This window comes from Enhydra lutris, unplaced genomic scaffold (genome assembly GCF_002288905.1).
Source record: "Enhydra lutris kenyoni isolate GAN:26980312 unplaced genomic scaffold, ASM228890v2 scaffoldscaffold14, whole genome shotgun sequence".
Lineage (NCBI taxonomy): Eukaryota > Metazoa > Chordata > Mammalia > Carnivora > Mustelidae > Enhydra > Enhydra lutris.
In genome coordinates, this window is record NW_019154098.1 from 42,867,888 (window position 1) to 42,887,405 (window position 19,518).

Below are 19,518 nucleotides of genomic sequence, written 5' to 3' on the forward strand. Positions count from 1 at the left end.
GTGATGTTGTGTAACAATGGAGTGAGTGACAATAGCCAAGAAATACTTGTGGCATCACCCTTTTTGAAAACCTCCGAAATTTCTGGTCTATGATGCTGAATGAAGGCAGAATTGAAGAACTTTCCAGATGATCCCTCAAGTCTCTGTGTATAGGGCCTAACATTTGGTATATTCGTTATCTATTGTCGCATAGCACAGAGCCCCCAAATGTTGTAGCTTCAAACAAACATTTATTATATCATGGCATCTGGGAGTCAGGAATCAGAGGGCAGCTCAGTTGCATACCTTTGATTCAGAGGGAGAGCTTGGTGGGAGTAGGGGGCTGTCAGAGAGATCTTGAAAAATGGTGAGCAAGGTAAAAGGCAGTATTTTTATAACCTAATCTCTGAAGAGGCATCCATCACTTTCACCATATTCCATTGATTAGAAGTGAGTCACTAAGCCCAGCCCTCACTCAGACAGAGAGGGTTACACCAAGGAATCAATTTGTGGGGGATCACTGGGAACCATTTTAGAAGCTGCCTACCTTTGGGAAGAGGATAGTACTAGTTTTCTGAGACTGGTGAGGAAGTCATTGTGGTAGAATAAATTGTTTAGGGTCCCAGAGAGCTATTCGCCTCTCTAAAGGTGAGAATTTATTTTGTGACACAAGTGTCGAATTGTAGACTTAATGGACCAGGAATTCTCATAAATCAACAGAGATTGAATCTATTCTTTATATTTAGCCTAAAAGAAGTACAAAACCACGTCCATGTCCTTTGGGGGCTTTCTGTCTAGCTCAATAAAATACTAAGTTATTCCCTAGTGTGTTGATATTCTCCTCTTTGGTGTCTTTTATTAGCCAGAACCTGTGGGACTCGTGTTCCCGTTTTAGCAGTGCCGATATTAATTCTGAAATCCCACTTGTTACCAAATCCTATGTGTTCATACAGAAAATTTAGCTTCTCATTAAAAACCCCACCTCCTGAAAGTATTTCTGAGTGCCCCAAGGGATGCTGTAAATACCTCTGAGTCAGTTTGGGTTTCCACTCATTCCCAGCCTTTGTCCCTCAGAGACCTGGCCCTCCTTTTACTTCTGGCCCATCCAAAAAAGTTCTCTGCTCCCATGGAGGCAGCCTCCCCTGGATTTTCCCTGGTCACTGATGTCAACAGTCCACATGTGCCTCTGACAATGGAAATTTTCTTGTGGGGTGAGAGAAGAATGGTGTCCTGTGTGTCACACTCACTTGCTGAGAGGAAAGGTCCCAAGCAGGGCTGCTCCAACTCCAAAGGATCACAGAATTTAGTAAGATACTCTTTGATCCCAGCCCAGACACTTAAGGGCAGGTGCATGCCACAAAGGTGACGTGGTTGGAATGGATTCAGCAAGAGCAGCTGCTACTCTGTTAGATAAATATTCACCTGTGCCCTGTTGACCATTATGTTCCCTCCCCAGCCCACGGGACACATCTACATGGCTCCAGCTCCATTACAGACATAACACAGGCACTTCCTTACCTCCACCCTCAAAAAAGAAAAAAAAAAAAAAAGAGAAAAAAATCAAAAGACAATGCCACCAAATTTCCATGTAAGGTAGTGAATGCAAATTGACTGGGGAAGGGATGAAACCTAAATCCACAACTGGGATATATTCACGTTTTAGCCCCACGATGGGATTCTTGCTGCCTGTTGGAAAACCACAATTGTCATTTCACAGAGCAAGATGATCCAGAACCTATTACAACTCAACCAGGACTGGAGGGAGCCGTGAGTCATAGCCTCTGCCTTCTGGAACTCCCTGGACCAAAACACTCACAGGGATAAAACACATAGGGCCATAGACCACAGCAGGCGGGGGATGTATGCTTGTTCTTTGCCCTCTGTCATCTTTGGGGTAGGGTCAGTCCCTGCAGTTGTTGCATACAGCTGCTTAGAAGCAAGCCACAGTTGGCTTTTCCTCATCTAACACCAATTGTCTTGTCTGTCAGTGTCCAAGGATGGCTTAACAAATCACCACAAACTTGGCTTCAAACAACAGAAATGTATTCTCTCACAGTTCTGGAGGCTGGAAGTCTAAAATCAAGATGCCAGCTAGTAGAGAATTCTTCCCAGCCTCTTCCAGATCCTGGTGGCTCCTGGCATTCCTCGGCTGCTTATGGCATAACTCTGGATTCTGCATCCTCCTTCATGTGGCCACTTCCTCTATGTGTGTCTTGGGTCATCTCTTCTTCTAATAAGAACATCACTCTCTAGATTTAGGCCTACCCTAAATCCAGGATGCTTTCATCTCAAGATCCTTAATGAATTACATCTGTAGAGACTTTATTTCCAAATAAGGCCACATTTGAGGTTCCAGATGTACATAAATTTTTGTAGGATGCTATTTGTTATGGGCTGAATTGTGTCCCTCCCTAAAATGCATATGGTGAAATCCTCACCCTCAGTATCTCAAAGGGGGACTATTATTGAGAGTTAGGGTCTTTAAAGAGGTGGTAATTTAAAATACTGTTACTAGTGAAGGTTTTAATCCAATATGACTAGTGTCCTTCTAAGAAGAGAAAATCTGGACTGGACACATATGGAGGAATGACCACGTGAAGACACAGGGAGACAGCCATCTACAAGCCGGCCTCTTGATCTTAGACCTTTAGCCTTCAAAAACTGTGAGAAAATATATTTATGTTGTGAAATCTACCCAATCTATGGTACTTTGTTATGCTGGTCCTATCAGGCTAATAATATACTGCTCAACACACTACATCATGGAAAGAGAAGAACCAAATAAATGTAAGAACTTGAGTGATTCACAGCGCTTTCTAGGGACATTCTTATCCAGTGAAACCCTTTTGAATACAGTGGATTACATAGAATCTGTAATGGATGGATTCCTTCTATTCTTTCTCCACAGGGAGCAATATTGGGACTTTTATTGCCCATGATGAGGATGAAGAAAACACTGTCAATAGTATTTTAGGATACAGAATTGTGGATCAAAGCCCCAAATTTCCCAAGGAAGGACTCTTCCTGGTCCAAACCTACTCAGGAGTGTTCCAGTTAGCTGCGCAGTCCTTGAAGAAGCAAGACACTCCACAGTACAACCTGACAGTAGAAGTGGCTGACAAAGGTTAGTGTCACATTTGCTGTCAAAAGTGGAGATCCTTGTTGTCCTTCTAGTTGTGCTTTGTTAGGCTGCCCTGGTGCTGGGCTGTATTACAGGATGCCATCTGAGAGCTCTTGCTTCCTTTGTAAGACACACATGGAGCACAGAGGCACTTGGTCCAACATAGTAGAGGCCAGACTTATAGCTCAGGCAACATTATTGTGTTGGTTCCAGTCCTCTGAGAAGCAGATGCCAAGAGGGGATTAAATGTATAAGGATTTTATTAGGGGAAAGAACCATGAGAAAAAAATGGGGGGGGGGTGTCCAGAGAGGGCTGGGGGAACCATCAGACCATGGTGCAAGCCTAACCCTCAGTGAAGGAAGGCTGGTGGGAGAACAACAGACCACTAAGAGTTAAAAAAAAAATTGGCCAAGGTCACTGGGAAGTCCAAAGTTGTCCATTGAAGGAATCTCTGATCTCCTAGAACATGACTGTCTTGGCCTGCCTGCCTTGCCAGACACTGGCTGGGGGCAAGCCATGGGAAGAAGGCCTCCTTGCAAACATGCTGCTGGATTTCAGAGAACAGTATGGGGTGTTGGGGAGGGGGGCATTGTCAATTAAGATCCCTGTTGTTGGGGGTTGGCAAGGCCCATTCTCATGGCTGCGTGATCATGAAATAGAATATTAATTGTGTTTTCCAATTCTCCCTTTTGGACTCTAAGGACCCTATTATTTGAAAGTGGAGGAGAAATGCATCTTTGGGGAAGTTCTGTCTTCTATCAGCTCTCAGCTGGCCATGACTTCTATACAATTTCAAAGCAAGTGTTTCTTAATCTTTGTTGGGTCACAAGATCCTTTGAAGATCTGATGAACACTGTGCATTCTCTAACGAGTGCACACATTTTAGGACAGTTGTGCACAGACATGCAAAAACACAGGTATTCAGAACCAGATTGATTTTAGGGACACACACACTCCTAGGTTAAGAATCTTTCTTTGAGTTAACAAGCACCCAATCTTAGATGACCAAATAGTTCAGTAATCGTTGTGCTAGGAGTCACAGATTATACAGGTATGAAGAAGAAAAGAGCATCATTTCACACCACTCCTCCCATTTCCCCCTTCGCACAGATGTTGACATACTGAAGAGAACTGGGTTTTAACAGGCTCCCAGTACAGACTTTGGAAGTTAGTAATTTGGCAAATAGTGAGGGCCCAATATACCTAGAATTTTGTTAAGAGGTACAACAGAAGTGAGTATAAGTCATCCCCTCTTATGATGAATGAAAATTTCACACCATTAGCCAACCATTCTTTTTTTTTTTTTAAGAGATTTATTTATTTATTTGATAGAGATCACAGTAGGCAGAGAGAGAGAAGGAAGCAGGCTCCCTGCGGAGCAGAGAGCCCAGTGTGGGGCTTGATCCCAGGACCCCGGGATCATGACCTGAGCCAAAAGCAGAGGCTTTAACCCACTGAGCCACCCAGGCACCCCATTAGCCAACCATTCTTTCAGCAAACAGTTACTGAGCACTTACCTTGCATGAGACACCATTCAAGCTATTGAAGATACACAGGTGAATAAGACCCAGGGTTTTTCCTCAAGGAGCATTCATTGTAAAAAGGAGATGGACATGTGAATAAATAAATTACAAGAAACATGTACAAGGAAATGAGGAACTCAGTGGAGGGAGAGAGCAGGTCAGGCTTTCTGGAAGAGGTGTCATTGAACTGAGTTTTGGAGGATGAATATGATGTGTTACAAAATAGTGCAGGGCTTATGGAGGAGAAGAAATTCTATCTGCAAATGCATGGAGACATGAAGTAAGGTGAGGCTCTAAGAGCATAAGGTGGAAATCAGATTACAAATTGTCTATGTTTGTGAGTATATCTATAGAAAATAGGGAGCAAATAGATTTATACATAAATATATATGTGTGCAGAAGGAATTCAACATTCAGTTGTGTACTACTATAGCCTAGAGACTGGGCTTAACTAATACAGTTTTACATAAAATCAGGGAGGGCTTGCTACCCAGGAGGCCACATGACTTACCCAAGTGAGTTTTTTTTGGTTTTGTTTTTCCCCAAGTGAGGTTTTTTTTGGTTTGTTTTTGTTTTGTTTTTGTTTTTTAAGATTTTATTTATTTATTTGTCAGAGAGACAGAGAGCACAGGTAGCCAGAGTGGCAGGCAGATGCAGAAGGAGAAGCAGGCTCCCCGTGGAGCAAGGAGCCCAATGTGGGACTTGATCCCAAGACTCTGGGATCATGAGCCAAGCTGAAGGCAGCCACTCAACCGACTGAGCCACCCAGGCATCCCTCCCCAAGTGAGTTTTGTGCAGAGCAAGGAGCCAGTAAGTTCAGGTCCTGGAAACCTCCCCCAACCCCCAATCGCACCCTGACCCTTGTTAGTCATTCTTGTTCTGAGGACTGATCCTTGCTTTAATCAGCATCCATTATTATAATTCAATTAGATCACAAGCCTGGCCTCCTGTCTGGTGCATTGGACACCATTTCTGGAGTTAGACTGCCTGAGTGCATCTGTCAAGATCCCAGCAGGAAGCAGTTTCTCAAAAGGAATAACCAAGAAGAGTTTAAAGAAGGGATTTGTAAAGGTTGTGAGCAGGGTTAAGGGAAACCAAATAGAGGTGTGAAGTGCAAAGGACAGCCTCCCTCCACTGAGGTGTGAAGGGGCAATCAAAGGAGCATTCCCCAAAGGAACATGCCCTCTACTTTTGCCTGCAGAAGAGGCTGCTGGGGGAAACTACCCCTGACCTCTCTCTTCCTGCCCCTCCCCCCATCTCCTGGTCAGGGCTGCCATTGGCAGCAGCCAGGATGTCCAGATGCAGTTACTTGGGTTAGCCTCCAGGGACACGGAGTGGGGTGGAAGGGTGGAGAGTGGACAGAGAGGGCAAAGGGAGCAGGTGGATTTGAATTCTGGCTTGACCACTAGTTAGTTGTATGACCTCGGTCAGGTTACCTAACTTCTCTATGCTGTGTGTCCTCATTCATGAACGAAATGAGGATGATCATAGTGCCTAAGTCATGAAACTCGTATGACAATGCAATGAGTCATGCTGGTAAAGCACTTAATACAGTGCCTGGTACACAGAAAGTGCTGACAATTTGTATTATAACAAGAACCCCAGTTTTGTTGTTATCTACATTTTATAGAAAGACTAACTAAGGCACAGAGAACTCAAATGACACACACTCTGATAAGCTCTCAGATATCTGATAAGTGGCAGAGTCAGAATTCAACAGTGGGACTCCTGAGCCCTGAGTCTTAGCTATTATACAACACAGTATATCATGGCTTAGAGCCATAGTGACCCCAACAAAGAACCTGTCATGTTGTTTCTCATTCTGGATATTTCCCTGGGCACCCCATCTCCACCTGTATTCTATGCTCATCTTGGACCTAGCTTGAACCTGCTGTCTCAGACTAGATCTTTGAATTGTCAAACTCACCCCTCAAAACCTGTGTCATTTTCTATGAGCTCCTTCTGACCCTCTCTTGCCTCCCACCATCTGAGTAGCCAGGCCTCTTGAAGGGGGCTAACTGTATTTGGAAGAATTTGGAGGAACAGGCACCCGACTTTCCCAGTGTAGAGGACAGAGGAGATGCAGCATGGTAAGGGCTGGAAGTGTTCAGAGAAGGAAAGAGAGCTGGCTGGGAGACTCAGGGAAGGCTTCTGGAAAGGCAGTTTTGCATTAGGTTTTGAAGCTTATATAAGTTTCACTAGTTAGAAAAGAGAGGTTGCTTCATGGGAAAAACAAAAGCAAAAAACAAAAAACAAAAAAACCTAACCAGTCTTGATGAGGAACAAGCCTTACCTGGGAAGGGGCGGATGCCCAGGGAAGCTTCTATTAGAGCTTTTCCAGCCTCCTTTTGCTGACCTGCTTGTGGGGAGCAGGTGGGGAGCAGAGAATCCTGTCCCCCACAAACACTGCATGTCCATGGCAGAATTGTGGCTGTGACTGTCACTTCCCTTGCCAATGTATTTCTTACAGATTTATCGTTTTAACACATGATCTTTGATGAATGTTTTTGTGATATGACTTTGATTTTCAGATTTCAAAACCCTCTGTGATGTGCAGATCCATGTTATTGATATCAATGACCAGATCCCCATCTTCGAAAAATCAGATGTAAGTAGTTTTCATCTGTTGTTTTTTCTTTGTTCATATTACTTGACCCTGACTTCTGGGATAAAGTCACAGTGAGTAGTTAGGAAAAATTCCAGACTTTAAAGGTAGCTTCAGTCAGTAAACTGGTGACAAACCCAGACACCATCTTCAGTGGAAATCTTCAGGGAACAACAGAATTCACTGTTAGAGTATCTGGGAACATCTGCTTATAAACTTCTACCAATGGCTCATTTCTTCCAAGGGCTTGCTTAAAAGCTGCAATGGCCATCTTTGTCAGATTTAAAGGAATTGAATGGCTACTTGCATTTTGTCCTTATATAATATGTGACAGTGAATGGATTACCACTAGGTCTCAAACAAGCATTTTCAGTCAAAAACTTAATATTTGGAATACTGGTGATTTAAACTCTTTTTGTAATAACTGGGTAAAAGAAAGAGAGAGGAAAAACTGACCTCTTGGTTAAGCCAAAGAAGAATGTGCTTAAGACATTTGCAAGAATTAGGAAAATTAGGCGGAAAGAGCAGAAGAAAAAAGATCAGTTGAGAGAACATCAAGAAAAACATTCACTTATTTTGATGTGGGCTTAAAACTTGGGGTGGTTTTACCAAAGCTTCTCTTAAAAGGAAGATCTCTATTTCTTCTGGAGCAGAGAGAAACCCATTTGACTAGATTGTTATGTCATGTTTGAAGTCATTTAAGGGACAGCCCAGAGCCTTGTGATGATGATTATAAATCAAAATAGGGACAAAGCTGTGACAAAGAAAGGGAATTGATTTATGAGAGGGTTTGGGCAGCAAGATGTGTGACTGAAAGTAAGGGGTTGCAAGCTCTGGGGCCATTCAGGCATGAGATAAAGAGCCCATTCCTTCTCAGTCTCCATGAGCCCTTCCTTGGCTTGTGGTTTTCTCGCATTCCATCAAGATAGTGGTTTTACACTGAGGATAAGAATATTCTGCTTTGGGAGCTGGAAAGCAAATTGGGCCTTAGAGAGAGCAGGTAGGCATCTGTCATTGCTCCAGGCCTCCCTCTGGGCTCTGCCTGGTAGCATCTTTAAGATCATTATGCCGACAGAGATAATCTGGGGGATTTTCAGTGCAGTGGTGGGGGTTGGTGTGGGCCAATGAGCAAGAACACAGGCTTTGGAGTTGGACCAGCATGGACCTGGGTTCCACTTCTCAGACTCACTAGTTGCCAGCTCCTGGCTGGGGTTTACTTCTCTAATCCTTTGCTTTCCTGCCAAGTGGAGATGACTTGATATCTTTCCTGAGTCCTTATCATGTGCCAGGCATTCAGGGGGTTTACATGCTTTATCTCTCTCAATCACCACAGCAAACAGGATGTTGGTTGTATTGCTATTATTTCCATTGACAGATGATGAAACTGAGACTTGAGGAAACGAGGTGACTTACTTCAGGTCACCCGGCTACTAAGTGGCAAGCCGAGGGTTCATCCCCAGGCTGTTTGATTTCAAAGTTCAGGCTCTTAACCTCTCTTCCTTGGTGGGTTACAGATTAACTAAAAGAATATATATGTGAAGTGTCTGCTGCAATTTAGGTACTCAGTACATAGTAGCTATTGATTTATATCATCACTAGTATAATAATTGTAGTTAATAAATATATTGGATATGAGAAGGGGGATCTGTATTAAAATCCTACCAATAGCTCCCTGAGACATGTTTCTTGGTGCAATGGATATCAGTCTATGAGGATGACTGATGTCAAAAATCAATGGCCACATATTTATTGGTAAGAAAACATGCTTGGTAAGTGTTAATGCAAACTATGATTTGTGTTCATTGTGAATCCAAAGAGACAGATTTACCCCTTGGCAATTATGTTTGATGACAATGGACATTCTCATTTCCTTCCCTTATTTTTTTCCTAGTATGGAATCTTAACCCTTGCTGAAGACACAGCTGTTGGGTCCACCATCTTGACCATCCAGGCCACAGATGCTGATGAGCCATTCACTGGGAGTTCTAAAATCCTATACCGTATTACACAGGGAGACAATGATGGACGACTGGGGGTTGACACAGATCCCCAAACCAATGCTGGATATGTCATAATTAAAAAGGTAAAGAGCCCCTTTAATGGATTTTCTTCTTTTTTATAAATCAAGTTTCTTATGACGGTGCAAGGATCAATAAGCAGGGGTAGTGGATTAGCCTTAACCTCTTAGGTGTGGTGAGGGACTCCTAGCAAACACATTCATTCTTGTCCTCCTGAAAGACAGAAGGCCAAAATTCTAGTTCTGGGTCTGTTGCTAACTGAACAAATAACCTTTGTGGAGAGAGGTAGGGTTGCCATATAAAATAGATAAAATATAGGATAGACAATTAAAAGAAACTGTTTGTTGTTTACCTAAAGCTCAAATTTAACTAAGTGTTCTATACTTTTATTTGTTAAATTCTGGGAGTGGGGAGGTTTTGTTTAGGGTTTTATCTCTCCTTTTACTAATGTGGGGGTATTAAACTGGATGAGCCCTATGAGCCCTTAAGGCTGTAGACCCTCTGTTCTAATTTGCCTTTAATAATGACTGGAAATCAGTAGATCTCCTTTCAAGGTTTAATAGACTTATCCTTTCATCCTGTTCTTCCTGCCAGCCCTGTACTTTCATCTTTTAGGATATTGCTAAGCTCACTGGCTCTCACATTATCTTACCTTCTGTAAGGACTAGGAAGTCTAGAGCCAAAGTCTTGATTACTATAGTACCTGCTTCTTTGTGCAGGATCTTTCTAGCCCTCCCTCAATCTACTCCCACTCCCCACCATATACCTCTAAATATTGGCCTTTTTCCCCAAGGCTGCCTCATCTATGCTTTTAGAAAATGTAAATGGTTTACCAGATCACTCAACAGGAAGCATTACTCAATGTCATCTGATATATTCAGAACTATAAGGGGTCAGAGTTATAGCAATAGTGGATCTGTAGGCATGGTTGGGTGTTGAAGGTTTATAGGGCAGTGTGCTAGAGGCTGCAAAAAAGGCTCAGGAGGAAAGTTTTGGTTCAGAATCAAGGAAAACTAATAAATTTAATTTAAAATAAAGGAAATCTGAAGAGGAAGACAAAGTAGAATAATTTCAGAGAAGATGGATAGAAACACGGGGAGAAAAGTGTTAGTGCCAAAGCAACCCCAGGGGCAGAGTGTTGGGTTCTGATCCTATTATTACCATAGACTTCACTTCCAACAAAGGGCTGCAGTGGTGAGGTCTGTGTGAGGACCGACTGAAACTATTAGCATCCTGTGTCAGTCTGACATTTGGAAAAGGACCAGGGATGACTCCCCCTACCCTGTTCACGGCTGTCTACGTGGAGAAGAATTGCAGAAGGATCAGATAAAGGAAAGGGCAGTTTTCAGAGTTGGCAGTGGGTGGTCCAGGCATCATGCTGGATCCTTTCCCAGAAGGAGGGGCAGACAGCTCCCAGTTTCTCCCTGGACCAGAGTTCTCTAGTCAGCTAAGAGAAGATAGAGAGCTGCCCATCTCAGTATGAAAGATTCCCATATGTCAACATTTTCTTGTGGTGTCTTGTTGTGAGCCAGCTTAAGTTAATTTGACCACTTGTGGCTAATGGGCACCTTTAGCCAGATGTTGGTGACCCCAAATGATTAGTGGTGGGTGTGAGTTGTGAGTTGCCTTCCACAAAACCTTGATATGAGGAGGCATGTTACAACTGAGCAGGCCTCTTACCAAAATCCTTGTCACATCCTTATTGTTTTGTGGTTGTAGTCCTAGTATCTGGAATGCTGCTGGGCATATAGTAGTTTGATAAATATTTGTTGGCTGAATAAATAATTGAATTCTATCCTATACACAGTTATTAATAGACAGGCACAAAAACAGTTATCAAACTTGTGCTTTAGGCCTGTAAAGTCCTAGCTCTCTGTCCTTCCAGCACTGTGATAACGGTATTCTAGTGAGAGGATTTGTCTAATTATCCAAAGGAAAGGAATCCCAGACAGAGACAGAACAGAACTGAAATTCTAGAACTCTGAAGGGTACAGACGGCTGGACTAGCCAGATGCTCACACTCTTGTTCAGGTGATGACTGAGAGATTATAGTATATTTTAAACCAAACCCATGTCTTGGGTAGCACCAATATCACCACGTCCTCTCTTTGTAAGATCACTCTGCCCATGAACAAACCTTACAGTGCTGCTTGAGCCAGTTGTAGCTCAAGGCCTGCAGTGGCTGCCTCTGGAGTATGCATCACTGATTAGGATCTCTTCAACACGAAGCAGCAACTGGACCTAAGGTGTGGATTCTTGATTAGGATACCCCCTGTGTTAACCACCTACCCTTAGGATGTCTGTATTCACTATGACAGATGCATGTGTTTATACTCTTTGTAGTGTTTTTCAATAAGTTAGACTCTATAATATGGTTACTGTGTATGACTTAGTTTCGAATTCCCTATCCATTTGGCTGCTAGGGGACCACCATTGCTTTGAACCATTGTGTTAATGATTTTTTTAATGTGTAAAACTAGTTTAAAAACACCACATAACACAAAATCTATCCTCTTACCTTTTATTGCGTACCTTCCCTTTAAACACACTGTTGTAGAACATCTCTGGAGCTCTTTCTACTTGCATGAATGAAACTCCATGTTCCTTGAATGGCAGCTCCCCCTGTCCTACCCTCCAGCTCCTGGTGATCGATCACCTTTCTACTTTTTATTCCTTGTAAGCTGGACTCTTCCAGGTAGCTCAAAGAAGTGAAATCAAATCTCATTTGCCCTTCTGTGACTGGCTTATTTCACTTAGCTTGATGTCCTCAAGTTTCTTCTGTGCTATAGCATATGGCAGGATTTTCTTCTCTTTTAAAAAAGGCTGTAAAATTTTCTACTGTGTGTATATACCACATCTCCTTACCCATTCATTTGTCAGTTGACCTTTTGGTCGTGTCCACCTCTTGGCTATTGGGAATAATGCTGCATGATCATGGGAGTGCAAATATTCTGTTTTCAGTTCTTTGGGGTAAATATCCAGGAGTGGATTATGGGAGGATATAGTTGTTCTAGTTTTCAGTTTTTGAGGAACTCCCAGGTTGTTTTCCACAGCAGTTGCACCACTTTACATTCCTGCCAATGATGCAGGAGGGTTCCAATTTCTCCACATCTTTGTCAGCACTTGTTTCTTTTCTTAAATTTGATAATGGCCCTCCTAGTAGGTATGGTTTTGATTTGCATTTTCTTGATGAGTCATGATGTTGAGCATCTTTTAATATGCCTGTTGGCTAGTTGTATGTCTTCTTTGGAGAAATGTCTAGTGAAGTCCTTTGCCTAGTTATTTCTAGGCAAAAATCAGGTTATTATTTTTTTTTATGCCAGTGAATTGCAGGAGTTTCTTCTTATATGATGCATATCACCTCTCATCAGATATGTGGTCTGTAAAATAATTCCTCCCATTCTGCAGGTTGCCTTTTCATGCTGCTGCTGATTTCCCTTGCTCTGCAGAAGCTTTTCAGTTTGACGTAGTGCCACTGGTGTACTTTTCCTTTTACAGCCTGTGCCTTTGGTGTCATATCCAAAAACTAAGTTTCTTAGTCACCTTTCTATCAGCAACTGTTCCTCTGAATTACAAATGTGCTAATTGCAGGTAAAATTTTCCAAGGAAGCCATATTGCCCAACTATAGTCAGCTCCACTTTATGGAGCATGTCTGCAGACCTTCTCCTTAGTGTCCCACCCTGACTCCAGCCAAGGCAGAATTAAGCTCCACTGTATGGATGAGGTTCAGGTCCCCCAGCCATGGCAGAGCTGGGAACTTGACCCCAGGCCCCTGACTCTTCTAGGAAAATGATTTCTGTTAAGGCTTGTTGTTGCCACCTACTAGCCCTGTGACCTTGATCATATGAGGTCTTCTCTCAAAACCTCAGTTCTCCCATCTGTAAAAATAGGTAAAATGGTTGCACCATCTTTTTTCTTTTTTTATTTTAAAGATTTTATTTATTTATTTGACAGAGATCACAAGTAGGCAGAAAGGCAGGCAGAGAGAGAGGGGGAAGCAGACTCCCTGCTGAGCAGAGAGCCCAAAGCTGGCTCCATCTCAGGACACCGGGATCATGACCCAAGCCAAAGGCAGAGGCTTTAACCCACTGAGCAACCCAGGCGTCCCAATGGTAGCACCATCTTTATAAGGGTGTTGGTGGATTAAATGTGAAAATACATATACAGCTCTTAGCACAACACCCAGAAAACAGTAAACTCAATAAATGTCCAGCACTATTTCAATTCTGATTAATTCAAGCTAGGGTGGAAGCCAGGTTTCTGCCTGTGGGCAGATGTGCTCTCCCCTCTTGCTGAGGGGGCCAAACCTGCCCAACCCAAGGGTCCAAGGGTGTGGACCAGGGACTGCTGACTCAGCCTCTTTAGGGGAGGGCCTTCGAATCAGTCATTTTAATATGTGCTCAGCAAAGAGGAGAAGCCCTCCTGTTTTTCTCCTTTACTCTCCTACAGCCACCGCACCTCACTTCTGACACTACATGTGTTTGCTTTCCACACCAAGCAGTTCTTTGACACCAGCCTGGAGTCCTGTGATTTAACTCTATTCTTGCATTACCCACCTGGAGACAAGGTAGACTCCTCAGGTTGAAGGCTCAGTCCCACGAGACTGCCTTTTCTTTAGAAGCCAATTGCAAATCTCAGGTTGTCCCCTATACTTTGGAGCCACTGGCTATAAGTCAGCTCTATGACTCCCTCCTTGGGTCCCACCACTTGCTGAAGCAGCTCACAGACCTCAGAGAAACATGGACATTGATCAGTTTATTGTATTGTGGATATGATAAAGGACATAGGGGGACAGCTAGATTAAAAGATCTGTAGGGCGGGGGGTGGGAGGTTAGGGGAACCAGGTGGTGGGTACTGGATAGGGCACAAATTGCATGGAGCACTGGATGTGGTGCAAAAACAATGAATACTGTTACGCTGAAAAGAAATAAAGAATTAAAAATAAAAAAAGATCTGTAGGGCAAGGTCTGGAAGTGTCCTCCGGGCAGGAGCTTCTGCCTACTCTTGAGTTATGGTGCCCTATTCTCACACAACATGGGCTATGTTCACCAACCTGGAAGCTCTCTGAACTTGTGGGATTTTTTTGGAGGCTTCATCATATTGACAGGGTTGATCATTAACTCAATCTCTAGCTTTCTCTCCCCTTCCTGGGAGGTGGGGGTAGGGGCCAGAAGTGTTTGGTCTTTCTGGGGAGCAGCCTCCAGCCTGAAGTAGCCCAGGAGCCCATCAAGAATGGTTTCATTAGAACAAAAGGTTCTCCTCCCACCCTGGAAATTCTAAGGGATTTAGGAGCTCAGTGTCAGGAACCAGGGACAGAGAACAATATATGTATTTTCTATTATTTCCCTCTAAATCACTGAGTCTGACCCTTACATGGCTGCTGCCATGCTAAGGAGCTAGAACTTCAATCCTTGAGGAGCAGAGAAAGGCATGGGGCACAAGACTGACAAGGTCATATTTGCATTTTAGGAAAGTAAGTCTGGGAGCAGCCATGTAAGGGTCCCTACCACCGACAGGGAGACCAGTTAGGAGGGGGTGTCAGTGTTCTTCCATGTACTGAATGGAAGAACAAATGAGAAAGGAGCAGCCTGCCATTGATCATGGTGCCTAACTTTCACACCAGGAAAAACACTGAGCCATTGATCTTCTAGGGAAAAAAAATCAGAAATGAAAGATGCTGAATTAGCAAATGATCATCAGCAGAACTTAATCAAGGAAAAGCCTTGTCAAACCCTGTGTATTGTTCATAACACAGGGATTTGCCCGCAAAGCCAAGTCAAGAGACTTATCATGGCCTCCTGGGATGGTTGTGGGTCCCATCTGATGAGACATATTCATCAAAAACATGCTGAAAAACGTGCATGGGCAATAATTCTTCTTCACACAACTGATTGAAAGGTCAGACTCAGTGATTTAGAGTCAACCTGGAGGCAGAGATAGAAGTTCAGAGGGAGAGAAGTAGGGACCCGGGGATATGTAACATTGTCACCAATGATCAGTGATGAGAAAAAAGAGTATGCATTACTTTTCCAAATGACTCTTAAGCTAGTTAAAAATAGGTCAGGGTCTGAGAATTCAAAAAGACCAGCCATGATAGAGAAGTGACATTTTCATTTAAAGAAATTAAAGCTAAATTTCAAGAAGGGGATCCCAAGGGAATTATTAAGCCAAGCAGGACTCAAAGGCATAGACTTCCTGCTCCTGATACCCGTTTGGCCCCAAGACCAACATGTTCTAGCGGCCAGAGCACTGGGTGGCAGTAAATACTGAGGAGGACAGCATTTCCAAAACTTGTTTCATCCGCAGCATCACGTTGGCATGTGAAATAATAGAAAATACATATAGTGTTCTCTGTCCCTGATGACACAGGTTTCTTCCTCTTTGCAGACATAGTGTCTTGTTTCTTTACCCCCCACTTCTGGGGGCTGCAGTGATGGGATGGGAAAGCTGGGGATGCTACTGAGGATCTGTTTGGTGTGAGGATGGGATGCATATCCTCTGCCTGAGCACACAGAGAGTGGAGCTGTCTGCCTGAGCCTGGGCTTGGCTGGACCAGCAAGGAGCAGAGAGGGCATCCTTTGCCCACAACACAGGCTTCCTCCAGGGGCTGCTCCTTTGTGTTCCAAATACCAGGCTTTCTTGGTTTGGTACCCCTGCCTTCATCCCCTGAGTGAAGAGTAGGAAGACCTATCAGACCAGTTGGTGGTGATCCTAAGAACCTCCTGGAACCATGGCCTGCAGACAGTGGGTGCTTATTTCTGGGAGCAACCTCTTTTTTACATCTCATCTGGTTTAGAAAATTTTATATCCTTCATATTTTATCCTGTCAGTTGCTTCTTATTTTCTATCTCAAATGGCCTTGAGTCTTCATACATAATTCTTTCTCTTCCATATGATTGACCTTTCTATCGTACTTTCTATTGAACTAGATATTGGGTTATGATGTTGTGTGTGTTTGTGTGAGCATGGAGGAGAGGGGTTTTTGGAGAATAGGAATTTTCTCCAGAATATCTTTTCCACTGGAGCCCTTAAGGGCCCAAGAAGACTGAGTTCTTCTGATCTATCTCTTGACTAATACACAATGTTTACTGTGTGCCAAGAAAGAGAGGAGAAGCAAAGATGAGTGTAACATAATTCCTCGTCTCAGAGAACTTGTGCTCAGTAAGGATCTAAAATAGAAAACCAAGCAATTAAAGATTACAGAGGATGTAGAGCTTGTCCATTTGGTAGGAGGTGGGGATCAGATGTAGAAAGGACTGCATTGAGCCAACTCCTGCCTGAGGGGGAGAACTTCAGATGTTAGGGAAGGGCAGGCCAAGCTAATGCAATCAGGTGTCAAACTCTCTGTGAGTTTTTCTCTTCATGAGTGGATATTACCATTTCCATTCAACGAATGAGAAACTGATATAAATTAAAGTTAAAAGATTGACAGCTCACCAAGAGGTCCTGGGTCTCACAGGCCTGGGAGAGTGAATCAAATAGTGTAGTTCCCATAATCCATAATGTACTTTTTGGGTTTCACTTTGGTTTCTTTGTTTTTGAGGTCCTGGGTGCCATTGAGACAGTGACTATATCCTCTCCCTAGGAAAAACTCACATGTGCACCTAATATAAATATTTAGATTTTGGTTTCTAGGGCTTCGAAGATTCCCAGCAGACTTTTAATCCCAGATGAGAGGCCCAACTTTAGGGGCTATTCTTCTTCATCAGGCCTTTGGACTAGGATTTTTTTCCCCCTCATAGAATCATAGACTCAATGCCTTGAGTGAGAACTTAAAAGTCACATAAAACCAGTTGCTGAAACGCTACAGAAGTTCTTTCTATGCTAGCTTGTCACATGTTGTTTAAGCCTGTTCTTGGAAGCTACCAGAGTTGGGAATTTACTGTTTTTTGAAGCCACTCCTTCTGTCTTGGGTAGCCCTGTCAAATTCTTCTTCAGAGTACACTCACTTGGTTTCTTGATTCTTGATTCCTGGCTCTGTCCAGCATGGACTGTCACAAGAGCAGATCCTCTATCTTTCAATTTCTCTGCTAACCTCTCCTACCTTTTAGGCAGATAAGTTCTTTATTTTGGGGTTTGGATCCTGAGGTCCCTTGGAAATCATTCTCTATACATTGTGGATGTCTCTATATAAGCCTTTCCCCAGTTGTCTTCTGAGAATTTTCTTGAGAGAATTAGTAAGTTTCTGCTGAATAAATGAAGTATCCTAGGGTTATGTAAATTTAAGGAATGCTGCATTGATTTCCTCTGCTAGGAGAGTCGTAATGCATATAGCATTTTAAAGTCTCTGATAAGTCCTGCAGTTCCAATACTATGGCTCTGTTATCATTTTGAGAAGTAGGTTTTTGCTGACACCAAACTGAGAACTGCTGTGCTATTAAAAAAAAAAAAAGCATTTATTTATTTATTTTTTTATAAAGAGGGACTAGGAGGGCAGAAGGAGAGGGAGAGAGAGAATCTTAAGCAGGCTCCACGCCCAACGTGGGACTCAGTCTCACAACCCTGGGATCATGACCTGAGCTGCAAGCAATAGTTGGACGCTTAACTGACTCAGGTGCCCCGTTAGGAAGCTTTTAAAGGACTGTTGGGAATGAATCTTTTAAGGGTGCTAATCATCCCCCAAATTAATTTTTCCTCTTTTTTTCTCCTCCCTATACAGCCTCTTGATTTTGAAACTGCAGCCATTCATGATATTGTGCTTCAAGCAGAAAATCCTGAGCCTCTGGTGTATGGTGTAAATTACAACACCAGCTCCTCTGCCACGTTCAAGCTTATTGTGACAGATGTGAATGAAGCACCCGTATTTTCCCAGCGCATATACCAAGCAAAAGTCAGTGAAGATGTGGCTGTAGGCACTAAAGTGGGCAATGTGACTGCCAGGGATCCGGAAAATCTGGATATAAGGTAGAGGAGAGCAATGCTGGACAGGGGCTAGCTGTGCTGGGACTATGGCCAGTGGGGAGGAGCAGGGCTGGGAGGGATAGAGAAGCTGGTCTGACTCCAGGGTTCTCCCCTGAGAAAGCAGTGATCCAAAGCTGTATCCCAGGGCATGTGGTGAACTTGACCTTGGTTCCAACAGTCGTCAGTACCCAGGGGGCATCAGTGAGAAATCAAGCTCAGGCAAATGGGAAACATGTCAGCTTCCACCCTAGCCCACTCACCACAAATCCCAGCTGAGAGCTGAGTTCAGGAGATGGGTCCAAAGACTGGGCTACCCAAAGCCAGGCTCTGTGTCTGTACCAGCCATGGGGACCAGGGTCTGGGGGAGAGTTGCAACCCAACCCCTAAGGTGGACTGAAGTTCTTTCTAGACAGGGAGAATGAAGCAAAAGCCCAACTGGACAGACTTGCCCACCTGATAGGGTTAAAGGAATCTTCTGGATATAGACTGTCTATGTTACGTGGTTCTCCAGACAACAGGTCTGGGGTGACAAGACTCATTCCAGAGCCCATCTCTGGAGAGGCTAGTGCTCAGGCTGAGGTGGTTGAACAAAATGTGCAAATATTTCCATCTTAGCAATTCTCAATCATTTTTTTCCAGTGCAATAGGACCTACACGGATTTGTCTTAAACATGTACGATGATAATTTGCCCATATCTGAATCAATATCTATAACCTCTTTAATATTATATAGTTAATAAGCACCTAGATAGGGTTGGAGCCTGGATCTTCTGCTTCTGTTTTACCACCTTAGCACTACTGTCTGTGGCATAACAAATACTTCAGCTTAAACCATTGAATATGCTTATGAATGACAATTCCTTAAATTTCTCAAACATTTGAGGGAAGTATTGCCTCCTGGTGAGCTGTCATTTAGGTACTTGGAATCACCTCTAAGACCTTTTTCTTTGTCCGTCCAAGAGTAATTTTACCACCTGTTTCACTCTCTATGTCCCATAAAGACAAAGGTAATAGAGAAAGAACAGTAGGGGCTACGCTGTGTGGTTTAGTGTAGATACTACTGTATACATCAGAGTCACAAAGTATGACGGGGCACAAAATGTTTATAATTTACAACCATTTATTTTTTAATAAATGCTTCTGCCTTCTTCATGAGAATGCTATAACAATCACTTGCCAAAGACAAGTGAATAAAAGTTTGAGTTAATGAGTGGGGACAACAAAATCATTTAAGAAAAGTTCTTGGATCGAGGAAAATGTATACCGTAAATACTATTAGATTCAAATCAGGAAGAGAAGGAAGAAGACACAGAAGGAGAGTGTCCTGTAAGAAGACAAATGAGAAGAGTGTTTCAAGAATGAGGAATAA

The 19,518-nt window shown here is 43.2% G+C and overlaps 1 protein-coding gene across 1 annotated transcript in view; it reads left to right on the plus strand.

The window, feature by feature from the left end:
* The window catches only part of LOC111146661 (cadherin 17), a 107,529-nt gene that overhangs the window by 73,583 nt on the left and 14,428 nt on the right, over positions 1–19,518 (plus strand). The window contains exons 10-13 of the mRNA XM_022502306.1: positions 2,888–3,103; positions 7,156–7,232; positions 9,121–9,312; positions 17,908–18,152. Coding sequence (XP_022358014.1) covers positions 2,888–3,103; positions 7,156–7,232; positions 9,121–9,312; positions 17,908–18,152 — 730 coding nt within the window. The remainder of the gene's footprint in view (positions 1–2,887; positions 3,104–7,155; positions 7,233–9,120; positions 9,313–17,907; positions 18,153–19,518) is intronic.